General features: G+C 36.2%; 1 protein-coding gene across 2 annotated transcripts in view; it reads left to right on the forward strand.

Moving 5' to 3' along the window:
* The window catches only part of LOC126829638 (cystathionine beta-synthase), a 196,491-nt gene that overhangs the window by 100,582 nt on the left and 78,553 nt on the right, over nt 1–17,356 (forward strand). For both annotated transcript variants that reach the window (XM_050559636.2, XM_056102637.1), the window contains exon 11: nt 15,950–16,061. In XM_050559636.2, coding sequence (XP_050415593.1) covers nt 15,950–16,061 — 112 coding nt within the window. The remainder of the gene's footprint in view (nt 1–15,949; nt 16,062–17,356) is intronic.

Raw genomic sequence — 17,356 nt, forward strand, 5'->3', positions numbered from 1 at the left:
TCGATGATAAACATTGTCTGCTTACGGTAAGCCGAGATAAGCAATCTGATTGGTTGATGCTTTGGGGCACAATAACTTTGGTTTTAATTAAGTGAGAGTTATGAAACTCTGAGTATAGATTCATTACATCATTACCTTGACTAAATTTAATGATGAGACTTTGATCCTTAGACTAAGGATCAATAAACGATTTGATTGGTCAAGACTTTGGAACATAGCAAGATTTGTCTTAAAGCATGTTGTGATGTTCAGTGAAATTAATAATTTGAACTTGATCGGTATTCCGATCACTGTCGATCTATTATTATTTGGAAATGAAAAACTTAACTATGGCGTAAATTGTTCTATATTTATAGCCGTACAAAAATACATTAAAGACACTTGTCGCTTTTCCAGAATGTGATCATATATGTATATCAGCTTAAACATTCATGTCAGTAAATATTTACAATATGAATTAATTATACAAGTCATGCTTTGTATTGATCAAGATCTTTTGAACTAGTTTATTTATTTATTAATTATTTTTTTTTTGTGTTCTTCATGTCTTTTTTCATATAAAATTTATTTAATATTATTTAAGTTCATTTATGTAATATGTATATATGTATTGGAGTTGTAAAACGTGTGTCTTATCCAGTTGTTTATAGAACAATAAAATATGTTTAAATTAACTCTGCTTTTAATTTAGGTAGAATGTTTAAACTTGATGTAGATGTTCATTAGGTGAATGTCTTGACTGAGTTAGCTAAACAGAGCTAAGCAATTTCATTGGTTGATGCTTTGTGACAAGATAACTTTGATTCTATCTGATAGTGAGTGGTGGAACTTAGTGTATAGGTGATAATCTGTTTGATTGTTTGATACTTTTGAAAAAAAATAAATGTGCGATTAATGAATATGTGTCATCTATTTATTTTAGGATTTCGGCGGGGGACATCAGCCTCACTGTTGGCTTGTTATGTTTCTCATAGGAAATTTTATTTGCCATTTGAAACGAAAACACTCTCCAAGCCATTATATTGTCATCACAGATATGTTCAAACCAAGAAATGAAATAGACCAAACAAGAGTATAAACAATACCATTATTTATTATCATATATGCATTCCTAATTAAACGCTTTGATTAAATCATGACGCATGAATTATGTGCTTTATTTATTATCCCGCGCCAAACAAAGTTATAGAGAGATATTGAAATGGACTCCGTTCATCCTGATTTTCTTTCCGGAGCAAATCTCATAATCCGTTCAAGGGTCATTCCATGTCAAGTGGACCAAATTTCGGAAAGTTGGGAACATGACCCCCGCCAAAAAATTATAAAAAATATATGTTACAGTACATGGACTAAAGCTAACAAATCCAAAATTATACCACTCTAGGCCTAAAATTCGCAGAGATATGGCCATTTGAAATTAGGGTACTGAAACGGATCACAAGTTCAGTATTTTTGTCCCCCGCCTTTCGAAGAAAGCAGGGGACTATTAAAATGGGTTCGTCCGTCTGTCTGTCCGTCTGTCTGTCCGTCACACTTTTTGGGACACAATAACTCTCTTCCTAATTGAGCTAGAATGTTCAAACTTGGTGTATGTGTTTATTAGGTCAATGCCTTGATGGAGTTTGAAGATGAGCATTTTCCGCTTAGGGTAAGCAGAGATAAGCAATTTGATTGGTTGATGCTTTGGGACACGATAACTCTCTTCCTAATTGGGCTAGAATGTTCAAACTTGGTGTATGTGTTGATTAGGTCAATGCCTTGATGGAGTTCGAAGATGAGCATTTTCCGCTTAGGGTAAGCAGAGATAAGCAATTTGATTGGTTGATGCTTTGGGACACGATAACTTTTAATTGAGCTAGAATGTTCAAACTTGGTGTATGTGTTTATTAGGTCAATGCCTTGATGGAGTTCGAAGATGAGCATTTTCCGCTTAGGGTAAGCAGAGATAAGCAATTTGATTGGTTGATGCTTTGGGACACGATAACTTTAGTTCTAATTAAGTGAGATTGATGAAACTTGGTGTATAGTTTCATTACAGTAATACCTTGACTAAGTTTGATAATGAGCATTTTCTGCTCAGAGTAAGCAGAGCGATACGCAATTTGATTGGTCGAGACTTTGGAAAACAATAACTCTCCTACTTTGATTGTCCCCCGCCTTTCGAAGAAAGCAGGGAACTATTAAAATGGGTTCGTCCGTCTGTCTGTTTGTCTGTCTGTCCGTTCCGCTTATTTGTGATAAATTTATATGTGTCCTCTAATTATTTTCCTATTTCGGCGGGGGACATCAGCCTCACTGTTGGCTTGTTTTTCAGGTTTTCGGGTTCGTTGAAATCACATTTCTAATAGGAGTAGAACTCTCTAATTTTGTAATCTAAGACAACTTTTGGTGTAGATTATGAATTTAGCATCACACACAATATGAGATTCACACAGTTCGTGCCCCCAGGTGGCAAAATATGGAACAAATGAACTATTCACTCTTTTTTTCAGGATTTCCACAGCCACTGGCAAAGTCACTATTGCATACACAAACTCCAAAATTGGCATAGTTAATGTCAGTTTGTCTTTTATCAATTTACAAATTTTGTTCTTATTTTATTTTGCCTCGAAAATGAACTATTCACTTTTATTTTCAGGATTTCCACAGCCTCTGACAAAGTCACTATTGTATGTTTGTCTTATATCAATTTACAAAAGATTCTAAGTCGATGGGATATATACTTTTCCAAATATTCAGTTTCGAAATTCAATGCACACTGAAAACGTACAAAATACACCCATTTTCACCTTCAATTTTGCCCATGTGGAACAGAGGTTAAAATTCTGAAAAAGTTTGATAATAAAACTTCAATTACTCTACTATACCATACATTAAAGTCCATCTTGTGTATTTCATGGTTTATTTCTAATTGGCACTTGAAATCTGTGCAGTGATGAAGTTTGAACGGCTATCATCAAAATTGTCGACATTTCACGTTGATTTTAAAATTACGTCTAAATGACCTATACACCTCAAACGTGTCTATTTAGAGTAAATGTTTGCGTAGATTACGAATATGCAATCAATTTGGATCTACATTGTATTGTTCTAATTTTTATTTGGACCCCAAATGAGAAAAATATGGTTATTCCGCTTTACAAATTGGAATATTGGGCTTTGACAACCAGATTAAAATTACTTCTGAAAGACTTAGGCCCCTCATATTTGTCATTTTAGAGCAACTTATAATGTAGAATAAGAATATAGACTCATTTGGCTACAGGGAGTATATCGTTTCAATTTAATTTTGCTTTCAAACACAGGGGAAAACTTGTTTTGTCTGCTTAGAAAGTTGAAGTACAGTAATGTTGTTACACTATCACTGAACACTTGATATTTGCTATTGTTTTTGGTCCTTGCCCAACCGGGGTCAGGGCCACACCCACTTTTTCTTTGTGTGTCTGTGTGTTTTTTTGCGAACATGCTGCAATTAATCTTAATGGATTGTTTTGAAAACTATTCATATATATTCCTTATACCCAAAGGATGACTGTTATTATTTTTGGTGCATGCGGACCCTCAGGGGTATAGCAACACCAGATTTCAATGTTATCGTTCACAGGTTGCAATTCTGAACTTTTCGTGCATGCCTGGTCCCTGTCACTCTCCAGGATGATCCATTCAGAATTGCAGCCCCTAGGCAATAAACATAAAAAAAAATGGGTGTTGCTATGCCCCTGGAGGTCAGGCATGCACCAAAAATAATGGCGGTCATCCTAAAGGTATAAGGAATAAGTATAAAAAGTTTTCAAGATGATCAAAACACACAGACACACAAAGAAAAAATAAGCGTGGCTCTGCCCCTGGGGATTGGTCATGCACAAAAAACAATAGCGATCATTCTTAGGGTAAAAGGAATAAGTGTGCACAACTTCAAGACAATCCATTAAGAATCGTGACTTGTAGGCGACAAACTGACACATGCAAAATTGAGCGTGGCTCTCTGCCACTGGGGGTCTGGCACGCACCAAAAAAAATAGGGAACATCCTTAGGATATAAGAAAAAAATTTGTATACATAGTTTCAAGACGATGAGTTAAGAATTGCGGCCTGTAGTTTTGAGGCGTCTAGAGATAGTGAAACTACATAAGGTCGTACTTCAACTTTCTAAGCAGACAAAACACGTTTTCACCTATTTTTAATAAAGCCAAACTAAATTGGAATGATACTCTCTAGACCCAAAGAGTCTTTATTCTTATTTTATATTCAGAATTGATCTAAAATGACAAATATAAGGGGTCTAAGTCTTTCAGAAATAATTTCAATCTGATCTTCAAAACCCATTATTCCAATTTGTGAAGCGTATTAACCATTTTGTTCTCATTTTGGAGCCGAAATAAAATTAGAACATTACAATGTACATCCAAAATGATTGCATATTTGTAATCTACGCAATAAGTCACTCTAAATAGACACGTTTCAGGAGTATAGGTCATTTAGAAGTTATTTTAAAATCAACGTGAAAAGTCAACAATTTGGATAACAGCCATTAAAACTTCATCACCGCACAGATTTCAAGTGCCAATTAAGAATATAAGCCATCAAATACACAAGATGGACTTTAATGTATGTAATAGTAGCGTATTTGAAGTTTTATTATCAAACTTTTTCAGAATTTTAACCTCTGTCCCACATGGCCAAAATTTAAGGTGAAAATGAGTATATTTTGTACGTTTTCAGTGTGCATTGAATTTCGAGACTGAATATTTGGAAAAGTATATATCCCATCAACTTAAAATCTTTTGTAAATGATATAAGACAAACTGACATTAACTATGCCAATTTTGCAGTTTATGTATACAATAGTGACTTTGCCAGAGGCTGTGGAAATCCTGAAAATAAAAGTGAATAGTTCATTTATTCCACATTTTGCCACCTGGTGGCACGAACAGTATGCATTGGACAATGATTGTGATGCTAAATTCAAATCTTCACCAAAAGCTCTCTTAGATTACAAAGTTAGAGAGTCCTACTCCTATTAGAAATGTGAGTTAAAGGCATCCAAAAACCTGAAAAAAATTACCGAATTTATGATCCGTTTTAGTACCCTAATTTCAAATGGCCATATCTCAGCGAGTTTCCAACCTAGAGAGGTAAAATTTAGGATTACTTAGTTTAAGGTCAAATACTATAACATATATTTTTTTATAATTTTTTGGGAGGGGGTCATGTTCCCACCATTGGTCCAGTTGACATGGAATGACCCTCAAGATGATATCTTTTTGAAACTTTGTACACACATCAACCTATTACAGTAGTTGTGCCTTTTGCTATTTCGGAATTTCTTAGATTTATATTTTTTGTGTTTCCATGGAAACAAATTTGACTTAGTTTTTGGTGTACAATTTTTTTTTCTGGAGCATAATTTTTTTTCTGGAGCATATCTCATAAACTATTCAAGATATCTTCATGAAGCTCTGTACAAACATCAACCTGTAATAGTATTTGTGCCTTTTGCAAAGTAGAAATTTCTCGGCTTTAATAATTTTTGTGTTTCCATGAAAACAAATTTCTCTGTTGAATGGTTTTGAATTTTTTGTCTCTCGCCTTTCGAAGAAAGCAGGGGGCTATTAAAATGGGTTTGTCCGTCTGTCTGTTCATCCGTCTGTCCGCCTGTCTGTCTGTCTGTCCTTCACACTTTTTGGGACACGAGAACTTCACTTTCTAATTGAGCTAGAATGTTCAAACTTGGTGTAGGTGTTGATTAGGTCAATGCCTTGATGGAGTGCGAAGATGAACATTTTCTGCTTAGGGTAAGCAGAGATAAGCAATTTGATTGGTTGATGCTTTGGGACACGATAACTTAGTTCTAATTAAGTGAGAGTTATGAAAGTTGGTGTATAATTTCATTACATCATTACCTTGACTAAGTTCGATAATGAGCATTTTCAGCTCAGGGTAAGCAGAGCGATAAGCAAATGGATTGGCCGAGATTTTGGAACACAATAACTCTCCTTCTAATTGTGCTAGAACGTTCAAACTTGGTGTAGGTGTTCATTAGGTGAATGCTTATGCAGAGATAAGCAATTTGATTGGTTGATGTTTTGGGACTCGATAACTTTAGTTCTAGTTAAGTGAGAGTGATGACACTTTGTGTATGGTTATATCACATCAATACCTTGACTAAGTTCCATAATAATCATTTTCTGCTTAGGGTAAGCAGAGTGATAAACAATTTGATTGGTCGAGACTTTGAAACAAAATAGCTTTCCTTCTAATTGAGGTAGAATGTTCAAACTTGTTGTAGGTGTTCATTAGGTGAATGCCATGATGGAGTTCGATGATAAACACCGTCTGCTTATGGTAACCAGAGATAAGCAATCTGATATTGGTTGATGCTTTGGGGCCAATAACTTTGGTTAATTAAGCGAGAGTGATGAAGCTCCGAGTATAGATTCATTATATCATTACCTTGACTAAGTTTGATGATGAGACTTTTCTGCTTAGGCTAAGGATAGATAAGCAATTTGATTGGTCAAGACTTTGGAACATAACAACTCTGCTTTTAATTGAGGTAGAATGTTTAAACTTGATGTAGATGTTCATTAGCTGAATGTCTTGACTGAGTTCAATGATTAACATTTCGAGCTAAAGCTAAACAGAGGTAAGCAATTTCATTTGTCGATGCTTTGGAACAAGATAACTTTGATTCTATCTGATAGAGAGTGATGAAACTTAATGTATAGTTGATAATCAGTTTGATTGCTTGATACTTTTGAAAAAAAATAAAAGTGCGATTAACCCTTTCATTGCGTCTACCCGGTAGTACAGGGTTTTATAAAATGTCGTTAAAATGCGCGTACCCGGTATTACCGTGTACTCAGTAAAGCCCTCGCTAAAATTAGTACCGTAACTGCAAACGTGCCATCTATTGTATTTTCTATACACTAGACCATATTTCCACGGGTTTCAAAGCGGCAAACCGTAAAATGGAGGAGTGCATAGTGACAACGTAGATGATGCACTCTCAACGAAGTCGTGAATGACGTCTTGCTGACCAACACGTGGACAATTTCGAGGCGGGTGATACACATAATTCGTTTCCAGTTACTTGATAATTATAGTAGTCAGGACAGTGATTGGTATTATTAAGTGTGTGATTTGTTGCGCGACGTTCCGCCTATGGCTATGTCTCCCGTGCATGATGAACAAGCCCAATGTGGACAATAATTCTGATGTTGATAATAATGCTGGCCTGCTGGATCATAAAAGACGTAGGCAATTCCTGAATCCCGAGCGTGTAGATCTATTGACTGACTATATTGATAATGATATGGGACTTGGGGATGAAAATGAAAGTGAAAGTGAAAACAAGGTATTGCAATCTGCACGTGGTCATGGCAGCGAGAGACGTGATGCGCGTGTTCGTGGTGGCATTGCTTATGGCTGCTATTGATATTTTTGTTCATTTTATATATCTTTATCAAAATACAGTGAAAAAAACAATATCTCATAAGTTTTTCATGGAGAAAAATTCGTTTTCATTTTAGCTTTAGTGAGAAATGAGAAATCCAAAATGGCCTCCCAAGACGTCACGTGCCTACATTATTATGTAAATTTCCAAAATTCTATTTTTTCCTCTTAGCCCAACCTCATGCCCATCCGAACAGACAAAAAGATTTTTCATAAAAGCTTCCATAAGTACTGTTTGGCATTCAGTTCCAAACCCCCCCTTTTCCATAACAAAAGGGTCTAGCACAGGCAGTGGATTTACGTCTAGCATCCTTCTGTCCCGATTTTGGGGCTATTTCATTATCCATTCAAGAAATCGTTTCGAAACTTTGTACAAACTTCAACCTATTATAGTATTTTATTTTCTGATGTATAAATCTATTGTTTAACATACAGTAGCTGATGGAGGTAGGCAAAGGTTGTTGTGCAAACCTTACAGGGAGTAGCAATCCTGCCTTGCTGAGCTACTGTGATCAGATTATGACTCTTCTGACTAGTCCCATTGATATTCCAAGAAGTTGTTTTTCCTTATGCCTTCTAAACAAGTGCAAGGGTGTGGGATGGTGATGACAAGTCATCTTGTTTTTCATTGAATTGGCAATTGGTATTAACTTTACTCAAGTATAATGATAGTTAGTAGAATTTTATGGGGTTTTAAAAGAAACATAGTCAATGGATGGAATTTAAGAGTGGGCAGGGAGAAGACGATGAAACGTTATCAAGTTGTTATTCAAATTATTCAAAGAAATATAAGGCTGTTGTAAATGAGGTCACGTGATTAGTGTGACGTAACTGATGTAAAACGAGTCACTTATTATACAGCTACCAAACTATCAACATAGTAAGTCCAGAAATATTACTTTGGCATTGCCATAAATTCACTCGTCTACAACTACGATTGGATATTGGTTTATCGACTGGAGAAAGTGCTAATTCAGCAATTTCAATTAGGTCGAGTCAATCAGGTGTTATGTAAATTTCACGCTTGAAAACTAGGTCATAGCTTTCAGAGATTTCTGAAGGTCCTACAAGTGCCTATCTATTGTAATTTGATATATATCTGGATGAAGAAGAAAGATGAGAGAAGAGTAAATAAACGACATTTCAATAACAATATTAAAGATCACAGCATTAATACAGATAATTATTGTCTTTCTTTTGTTTCACGTAAACGAAGAAAAGTGGTCACGTAAGTTGTTGTCATTCACGACTGCGTCTGTGTACTTATTCTCAATAATTTTCATGAATTTTACTGATATACCTCCAGTGAAAACGTATTTAATTCTTAACTGATTTTTATCTGAATTAGGAATTAATACTCTTGCTGACCTTTTCAAGTCGGTTCTTCAAGTTCTATCAGTTACAGTCTCTGTTGCACTTGTTATTGGTATCGGTGCATAAATAGTCAATTTAACTTGGTATATGGCAGATAATGTCTGACAAAATAACTTCTGAATATTGACTTACAGCCATTTGGTGATAATTTACAATACAGATAACCTATTGTATTCTCTCAATTTTCTTTGTCAGTTTTGATTGAAGAAGGGAGAATGTCTCCTCTAGACATGCAAGACCGCTGATTTGAGATCCTTAATGTGTCTGGAGAAGATTGGGAAATTTGTGGCGGCGAATATAATAGAAGAAAGGGAAGTATTAGGGATCATAACAATGGCAGAGTTGACTGGGTTGCAACCTGATATTTGGCGCAAATGGGTTGACGAGGGCCATGTTACCTTTGGCATGTCTTTGATGGCAGACAAGTAGATGCACCACAGGCGTTGACTTTAGCCCAGTTTGAAGCTAGTCAGGAGAACCTTTATGATCAGTTGACTAGGAGGTATGATGCTCAGTACATTGTGAAGCAATGGAAAATCCTGTTGGCAAGGTTACTTCGGTGTTAGAGCACTTTGGGTTACAGTTGCCCATTTCAGAATCAATGCTGACAACTTCCATTCCTGTTCCATCTGACCCAGTTAAACCACCACATTCCAATGAGACTTCAGACACTGTGATCAACAACATATTGGGCGCCATTCAAAAAAACAGTAAGTATGGAAAATCTTTATCCAATCACTTTAGGAGTAATGTTCATTCTTCGGTCCCTGCTGATGGCTATCATACTAAAATTCCCGATTCGGATAATAATCCAATGACTTGTCAACAGGAAAGACTTCCGTTTGCCCTCGCTTCCGATCCCTTGATGTCAGATGTTAATTCTCAGCAAGCACCAGGTTCTAAGCCAGGTTGTGATGAGAGGTATTGTACCAATTCTCGATCAGTGCCACATGTTCGCGCCAATGCTTTCATAGACAGGTTGAATAGTTCCCGTCCCGAAATGTCCACATCTTCCCCTTCGTCATCTGAGGTGAAAACTAAGACCATTTTGGATGATGACGTGTCTTCCCATGACGAGGATAATCACAATCCGAAAAGGGGTCACAGTCCAGGCTCACCAGAGATGGTAAGGTTTTCGGGGGATGATTCATTCAGTTGGTTGGTCTTTCATACCCAATTGGAACGTTTGGTGCTCCGACAAACATTGGAGCGAGAGAAAGAAGTTTTCTAGTATGGTGGATTATCTGCATGGTAGTGCCCTGAGGTACATCATCAAAATAGGTATCCGTCCCGGGTATTCATCACTGGTCAAGGAGCTGCGTTGTTGCTTTAAACAAAACAGAAGCTCCTGTTGTCTCTAGGAGGGAACTGCAATCGGTGAATCCAAAGGTGCTAGAATCTCTGAAGGATTTTGCTCAGAAGGTGCATTTCCTGGTCTTGGATGGATTCTCCATAGCTTATCTGGAGACCATTGATCAGATCGCTACAGAAGCCTTTCTGTGTGGTTGTACGGAAAAGGAGGCGGCTCGTCTGGCAATGGAGAAGTCCCCGTCCACCTTGAATCGGGCTGTCACCTACGGGAAGAGATCTCTGGCTAATTCAAAGGAATATTTGGAGTTAAACCTGTTCCCATGCAACAGCGTCAAATGTCCTTTCAGATGGAGACAATACCAACCTTTGAAGTTCGTGGTGTTGCTGACAGACCAGCAATGTTCGATATTCAACAGAGTATGCTGCGTTATGACACGCGGTTCATTCAGCAGAATATGCTTACACTCCAACGTCCCTTTTCCAGATTCAGCTCTCCAGTGCCCAATCGGGGGTATCAGAATTTGGGTCACTGCACTTCTTCTGATTGTAGCCAGTCTCCATCTCCTAACCCTTATCTTGGTTTCGTCCCTGCTCACCGTCATGTAAGCTACCTTGGAATCCTCGAGGGTCCGCCGCAGATCAACACACACAGTGGCAATCAATTTCTAGGGACAGAAACGATCCTTTAAACTTCAGTCGACTGGCTGTGAGGGGTCGACTGGCTGTGAGGGTGTTCAACCTGTCTTAAAAACAGAAAGCCCAATCCATGACTACCGAGTTCTTCCTGTTAGAAGGGACCCTCTGAGGTGAGGTTAATTCTACATGTCCAGTTGTTATGGAGGCAAATTGATACAGTGATTAATACCGCTGCTATGGAATGGGGTGGAGAAGGTGGCACTAGGCAAAGCAGTTGGACTAAAAGGTTTCGGGTCTAAGCTGATCTCTGGTTATTTGCTATCTGGTGTTACAATATTCATTTAAAGCTCTTTCTTAGAAAAGAATAAATGCGTCGTTAACTCATGGAATTGTACCCTTTCAGTTGGGGAAGTGATTTCAAAGAAAACCTGTACCAGTGTTGTAGACGACTCTAATTGCTTTGTTTGTTTATAACAGGGTTCACATCTTGCTAACTCTGAGTTGATTAAACATGTGGTGGCTCCAGATTCTGCTACCAAATTTTATGTCCAGACAGCTTCCATAAATGTTGAGCCGTCTCATGCCGATTGGAGTTCTGAACCAGTGTTGTTGCACAAGAAGATTGGAGCAATTCGAGGGTGTATCAACTTTTCCATGGTGTTGGATGCGTCGGAGATGACTGGTCTTTACATGGTCCCCAGTTATACGGATAATGAAATAAGCAACAGTAAGTAGAATAAGATCTCTGTAACGCTTACCTTCAAGGGCAGATCCATTGGATTCAGATTTAAAACTGTTCTCGTCAGCAGAAAGGTTTTTGTGGCTGCATCAACTTAACATTACCAAACCCTTCAAGAGTAAGAAGTTGTTGCCCCCTTGGGAGGATCTGTATCTTGTTATTGCTGCAAGGGTGTTATAGAAGATGACAGACTTCTAGTTGACGGATCGGTTTGAGCTGGTTAATTGACTGGACAAGCGTGGCATGTTTTCATTCCGGATGAAGAGTCCAATACGACTATGCCTGTTATCTCCACCCAGAGTTTAGATGATTTTACTGTGTAGATAGTGTTCAGTTTTATTGGAGGTTTTACCCTGTAGCTAGTGTTTAATTTTATTGTAGATTTTACCCTGTATATACTGTTCATGGAATATTTGTACATACTGATTTTAGATGTTTGGTCCCTGTATGATCTTGCCTGAAGTGTTGTAAGATTCACCTTGTACCCTTATCCGTGACCAAGTGCCAACAAAATGGGAAGGAATGGTTGTAAATGAGGGCTTTTAGTGTGACGTAACTGATGTAAAACGAGTCACTTATTATACAGCTATCAAACTATCAACACATCACTACTACAGCTCGTCTACTTGCATGTTTGGTGGTTCAACATAGTAAATCAAGAAATATTACAAGGCCTAGAAATATGTGATGACATTGAAAAGGAGAGATGCATGGCTATTACATGCGCTACTATGCCGGCATTGTCATGGTGTACGTGGACTGATATTAAATTATAGGACTATGTTACAAGTATTTTTCTACATCATATTTCCCAAAATATATTGTCTTATTGGAAATTTGATGTTTTTTCAAATAATATTAATGGATTATTCGTTGTTTGTTTGTTCTTATTCTTGGATTTGTTAAATTATTAAAAGGAATTTCCAGTTCACATAGTAGTTATTTACATTTCTAATTATAATCAGCAAACTGCCACCTGAGCACAAACTACTCTTCGCTGATAACCAACTTGGAACAATGATGACCTAGGTGTTATATAACAACTGCTTATTGCCAGACTTTATTAGGGGAAATAAAATTGATCTACAATTTCATTGTAACTAATGTGTACTATAAACCAAATGTACATTTATTTTTTATAATACATAAAATATCTTCTCTGATTATATAATAGCCTTAAGTGGTTTCTAGTATCGATCAAAATAACTAGTCTTTGCTCTGAAAAAGGAGATCAAACAGTTATAAATGGGATTTAGACAAAAGGGAAACATTTATGCATATACTTGAATACTTTTTATACACCCACATAAAAATGTGGACGTATATTGCCCTCGCCCCTGTCGTTCACAATTTTTTGTGAAAGCTCTAACTCCAAAAGTTATTATTCGATTGTTTTGAATTTGATATATATGGTTTACATTAGTGAGATGAAGAAGTCTATTGAATTTCAGCAATTTTCGTTTATTATGTCTAGAGTTTATGGCCCTTGTTTCACTTCATTGAACCTTGTGAACGCTCTTACGCCAAAAGTTATCATCCGATCTTTCTGAAATTTATATACATTATTTAAATTAGTAAAGAGAAGAATCCTATTGAATTTCAGCAATTTCCATATATTACTTCTAGAGTTATGGCCCCTGTTGCACTTTGTGAACACTCTAACCTCTAAAGTCATCTGCCGATCTGTATGAAATTTATTACATCTAGAATTATGGCTCGTTTCACTTTATTGAACCATGTGAACGCTCTAACCCTGAAAGTTATCATCCAATCTTTGTGAAATTTATATGCATTATTTCAATTAGTGAAACCAGGAAGCCTTTTGAATTTCAGCAATTTACAATAATTACTTCTAGAATTATGGCCCTTGTTTCACTTTGTTCAGCCTTGTTAATGCTTGATTGATGAAAGTTATCATCCGATAGGTATGAAATTTATATGCATCATTTAAATTTGTGAAACAAGTCTATTGAATTTCAGCAATTTCCATCAATAATTTCTAGAGTTATGGCGATTGTGAACATTGTGAACATTTGCATGACAAAAGTGATCATCTGATCTGTATGAAATTTATATGGATTATTTAAATTAGTAAAACAAAAAAGCCTGTCAAATTTCATCAATTTCTGTAGATTACTTCTAGAGTTGAGACCCTTGTTTCAGTTTGTAGAACCTTGTGAACCCTCAAACGGCAAAAATTATAATCTGATCTGTATGGAACTGTCTTGTAAAAGCCCCCAATTACCTACAAAGGAATAAATATGCAACAACCCTTGTCGACCGCTCGGACGATTTAGCTGCTGTGGGAGTATGTTTCATTGCCTGGCAACCTATCTTTTTTTCAATTCTACGTTGTATTATTCATCTGTTTTATGTGATTTATTTTTGGTATGTATTGACACATATTTAATAAGCCATGGTTTAAAATACCTGTAATAAATAATGTTCATACTGTATTAACATGCCTTTAACAAATAAATCATGCTATAACATTATTCTAAACCCGTATCCATAATTAACAATTTGTTTTTCGTCAAGTTTTTAGATTTTGAAGCCCTGACAATTAAGCAGAATTAACAGTAGAAACAAAATCACAAATTAATACCACTTATTATGAAATTCATTTCAAATAAAGCGCCTGAAAAAAAAAAAAAAAAATTTAAGTTGTTTTAGAGAGGACGGCGCCCTAGAGTGGACACCAAAGTGATTTCCAAAGGTGATTGCATGCTTTTATGAATAGAACAAGGTAGTCAAGGTTGACAACACATGGAGCCAGGCTCAGCCCGTGCTCTCTATTTATGCATGCATGCAAAGACTACATTGTTACACAAAGTTTGATCAAATCAGAAGATGTTCGACAAGCGCCTATATGAATGCATGTTGTCAGTATTAGGTCATAGGTCGGTATTTTGTATGCAAAAACAAGCTTGTTACACAGAGTTTGATCGAATCAGAAGATGTTCGACAATGGGCAATATCACCGTGGGTGCAAGCAGGTGCATGTTCCTATTTGCATTAGTGTTATTTGATTTATGAATCATCATTTGTTATATATAATGTGGGAATTACTTCTTCTTTTTTCTTGGATAGTCCTATTTACAAACCAGGTAAGAAACAATACATTGATTTGTATATATTTTCCTCTGTTGTAAATTATTGTGGTGTGTTATTTAATGCATCAGTCTATATCTTTTGTAATATATTTTCTATGAAGGGCAGGATGTTAGAAAGGCTATTATAGCCTAATCTTCAACCCTTCTTAAATAAAGTCTATTATTATTATTATTATTACTCCAAGGTTTTTAACAGTTTTACTGACGGATATAGCACAGTCTCCAATATTAACACGGTCGTCACCGATTTGATTTAAAATATGTTTTGTACCAAGTTTTATAAGTTCAGTATATAATCGTCATTTAGTTTTAACAGGTTTGATTTCATCCAGTGACGAATTTCAGCCACACAGTTTTCCAGTTTGGCTTTTTCAAATGTTTCAGTGCGATATAAAGCTGCATATCATCAGCGTACAGGTGGAAGTCAAGTCCATGATTTGAAATAATGTCGCTTAAGGGAGAAGTATATGTAGTGAACAATAACAGTCCAAGAACGGACCCTTGTGGCACTCCATATTTTAGGATAGTGGCATTTTATTGAATTCCGTTGACGGGTATAGTTTGTGTTCTGTGGGTCAGGTAAGATCTGAACCAGTGCAGCACTGTGTCTGAGATGCCGAAATGGAACTGGAGTTGCTCTAGTAGAATTTCATGATCGACCGTGTTGAAATATACAGTTCCTTTTGACATTTGCATGTATCGTACCCTAACTTAAATGAATGATTGCCCCTGATTGTGTTTTTAGCTTGTCCTCTAGAGGTCACAATTTTTATCCAATTTAAAAAAACCTTTTAAATATATCACCGTTACACTATAGTGACAGTGAAGTTCAAATCGGACAGAAACTGCCCGACCAAGGTTGGGGATCCTCTAGAGAGAGGTCACAATTTTTATTATGGCTCCTTATTGTACGAGAAATCGCTTTTCTGTTTAGCTTGTTCTCTGTCCACATTGCAAAATGTGGGTGTATCTTGCATGGCAACTGCTTGTATTTTTATACGCCCACATGAAAATGAGTTTTTATGTTGCTGTTGCCACCGTCTGTCCACAGACTATCAGATATTATCTATTTAATTTCAACAATTTCCATCTTTTCTTCTAGAGTTATGGTTCCTTGTTTCATTTACTGAACCTTGCGGACGTTCTTATCGTCAAAAGTTACCATCCAATCAGTATGAAAGTATCATCCAGGGTTTATTTACCTGCTTATTACTCCAACCTGTGACAATGGGTTGTATGTTCAATCTAGTTGGGCGTGTGGCCTGTGGGCATATGTTTCGACACCTGACAACCAATCTTCTGTGTTTTTTCTAATGAACAGGTGGCAGTAGTGGTTCAGTTGTTTACAGTGCTATACAAGCCATCAAGGACTTTGGATTAAAAGAAGGACAGCGATGTGTGGTTATACTGCCAGATTCAATCAGAAACTATATGTGAGTTTTAATCCTCTCCTGTCTGTTAGCCAGATATGTCAAATAACCTGGTTTTGCTGTGAAACTCAACATATTTAAACACAACACTTCTGTTCATCTCATGCATGGGAGGACATTTCTCATGGAAAATGGCCAAAAAATAATACCAATTTTGCTCAAAGGGAGGTAATTGTTTTCTTCCGTTAGATAAATCTGCCTTTTGATTGGCTAAACTTGACCAAAATATTTCTTTTGTGATTGGATGTACATTATTATAGTTAATGAACTCTAGTAAATAAAGCAAACCGTACATGTAATGAAAACTGAGTATTAATTTTAAGGGACATAAATTCTATTTTAATGAAACTTAAAATATATGTTTGTATCCAAAAGATCTTGGTTAATTGCGATATTGACACATATGCTCGATTATCGTCCCTGATTTGCACAAAAGATTGCTTTTATTCGCATGCAGCCCCACTAGGGGACACAAAATGATGCATTTGATATTCAGATAAGTTGATATAAAATAATTAATAGAATACAATATAAAAAAAAAACATTGTTTTATCCAATGTTTCGTCAGTAAAAATACTAACTTCTTCAGGGATGAAGAACTAAATACAAAATGATTGGAAGTGAGTTATGGCATCATAGGAAGTTATGACATCGTGGGAATGATGACGGCATAGACTTAAATACATAACATGAAAAGTTAGCTTAACTAAAACTTAAGTAAAATTTTACAAGGAAGGAAAAATTATGCATGATTATGAATGATTTTGAAACCCCCTGGATTTAACTCATTTAAACCGTTAGGCCAAACTGAATCAAATCTATGAATCCACAGACTTTCTGCTGTGTTCAATATTTTCTAATCTTTATCAGGAATTTTTTGTACTATGGTTCACACGAAATCATGACCAGGTATATTAAAATGGGAGGCTACATGGGGGGAATGGCCAGGTTTTTTAAGCTTTATAATCTTCTGTGCTTAAATCGAGTGCTGAAAGGAGTGATGGTTTAGCCTACATATTGCATACTACAGGTTTTACATGTTAGACAATACAAGATAAGAACTGGCACAGTTGACAGTCTCTAATCTTGAATGATTTCATGTCTTTACTGGTTAGTTCTTGATTATTACACATAGTTACGCATGATTTGCATAATTTTCGTAAGAAGGTTGACATCTGTATGAAATTTTGTCCTTAATATGGTTATTACTAGTGTCAGAAGTTCTCAACTTATTTTCTTTCAAGATATTGCCAATAGTGTGGTTCTTTCTCTTTGCTATTATTATTTTGCTGCTATTC

Source organism: Patella vulgata, chromosome 8, assembly GCF_932274485.2.
Source record: "Patella vulgata chromosome 8, xgPatVulg1.2, whole genome shotgun sequence".
Taxonomy (NCBI): domain Eukaryota; kingdom Metazoa; phylum Mollusca; class Gastropoda; family Patellidae; genus Patella; species Patella vulgata.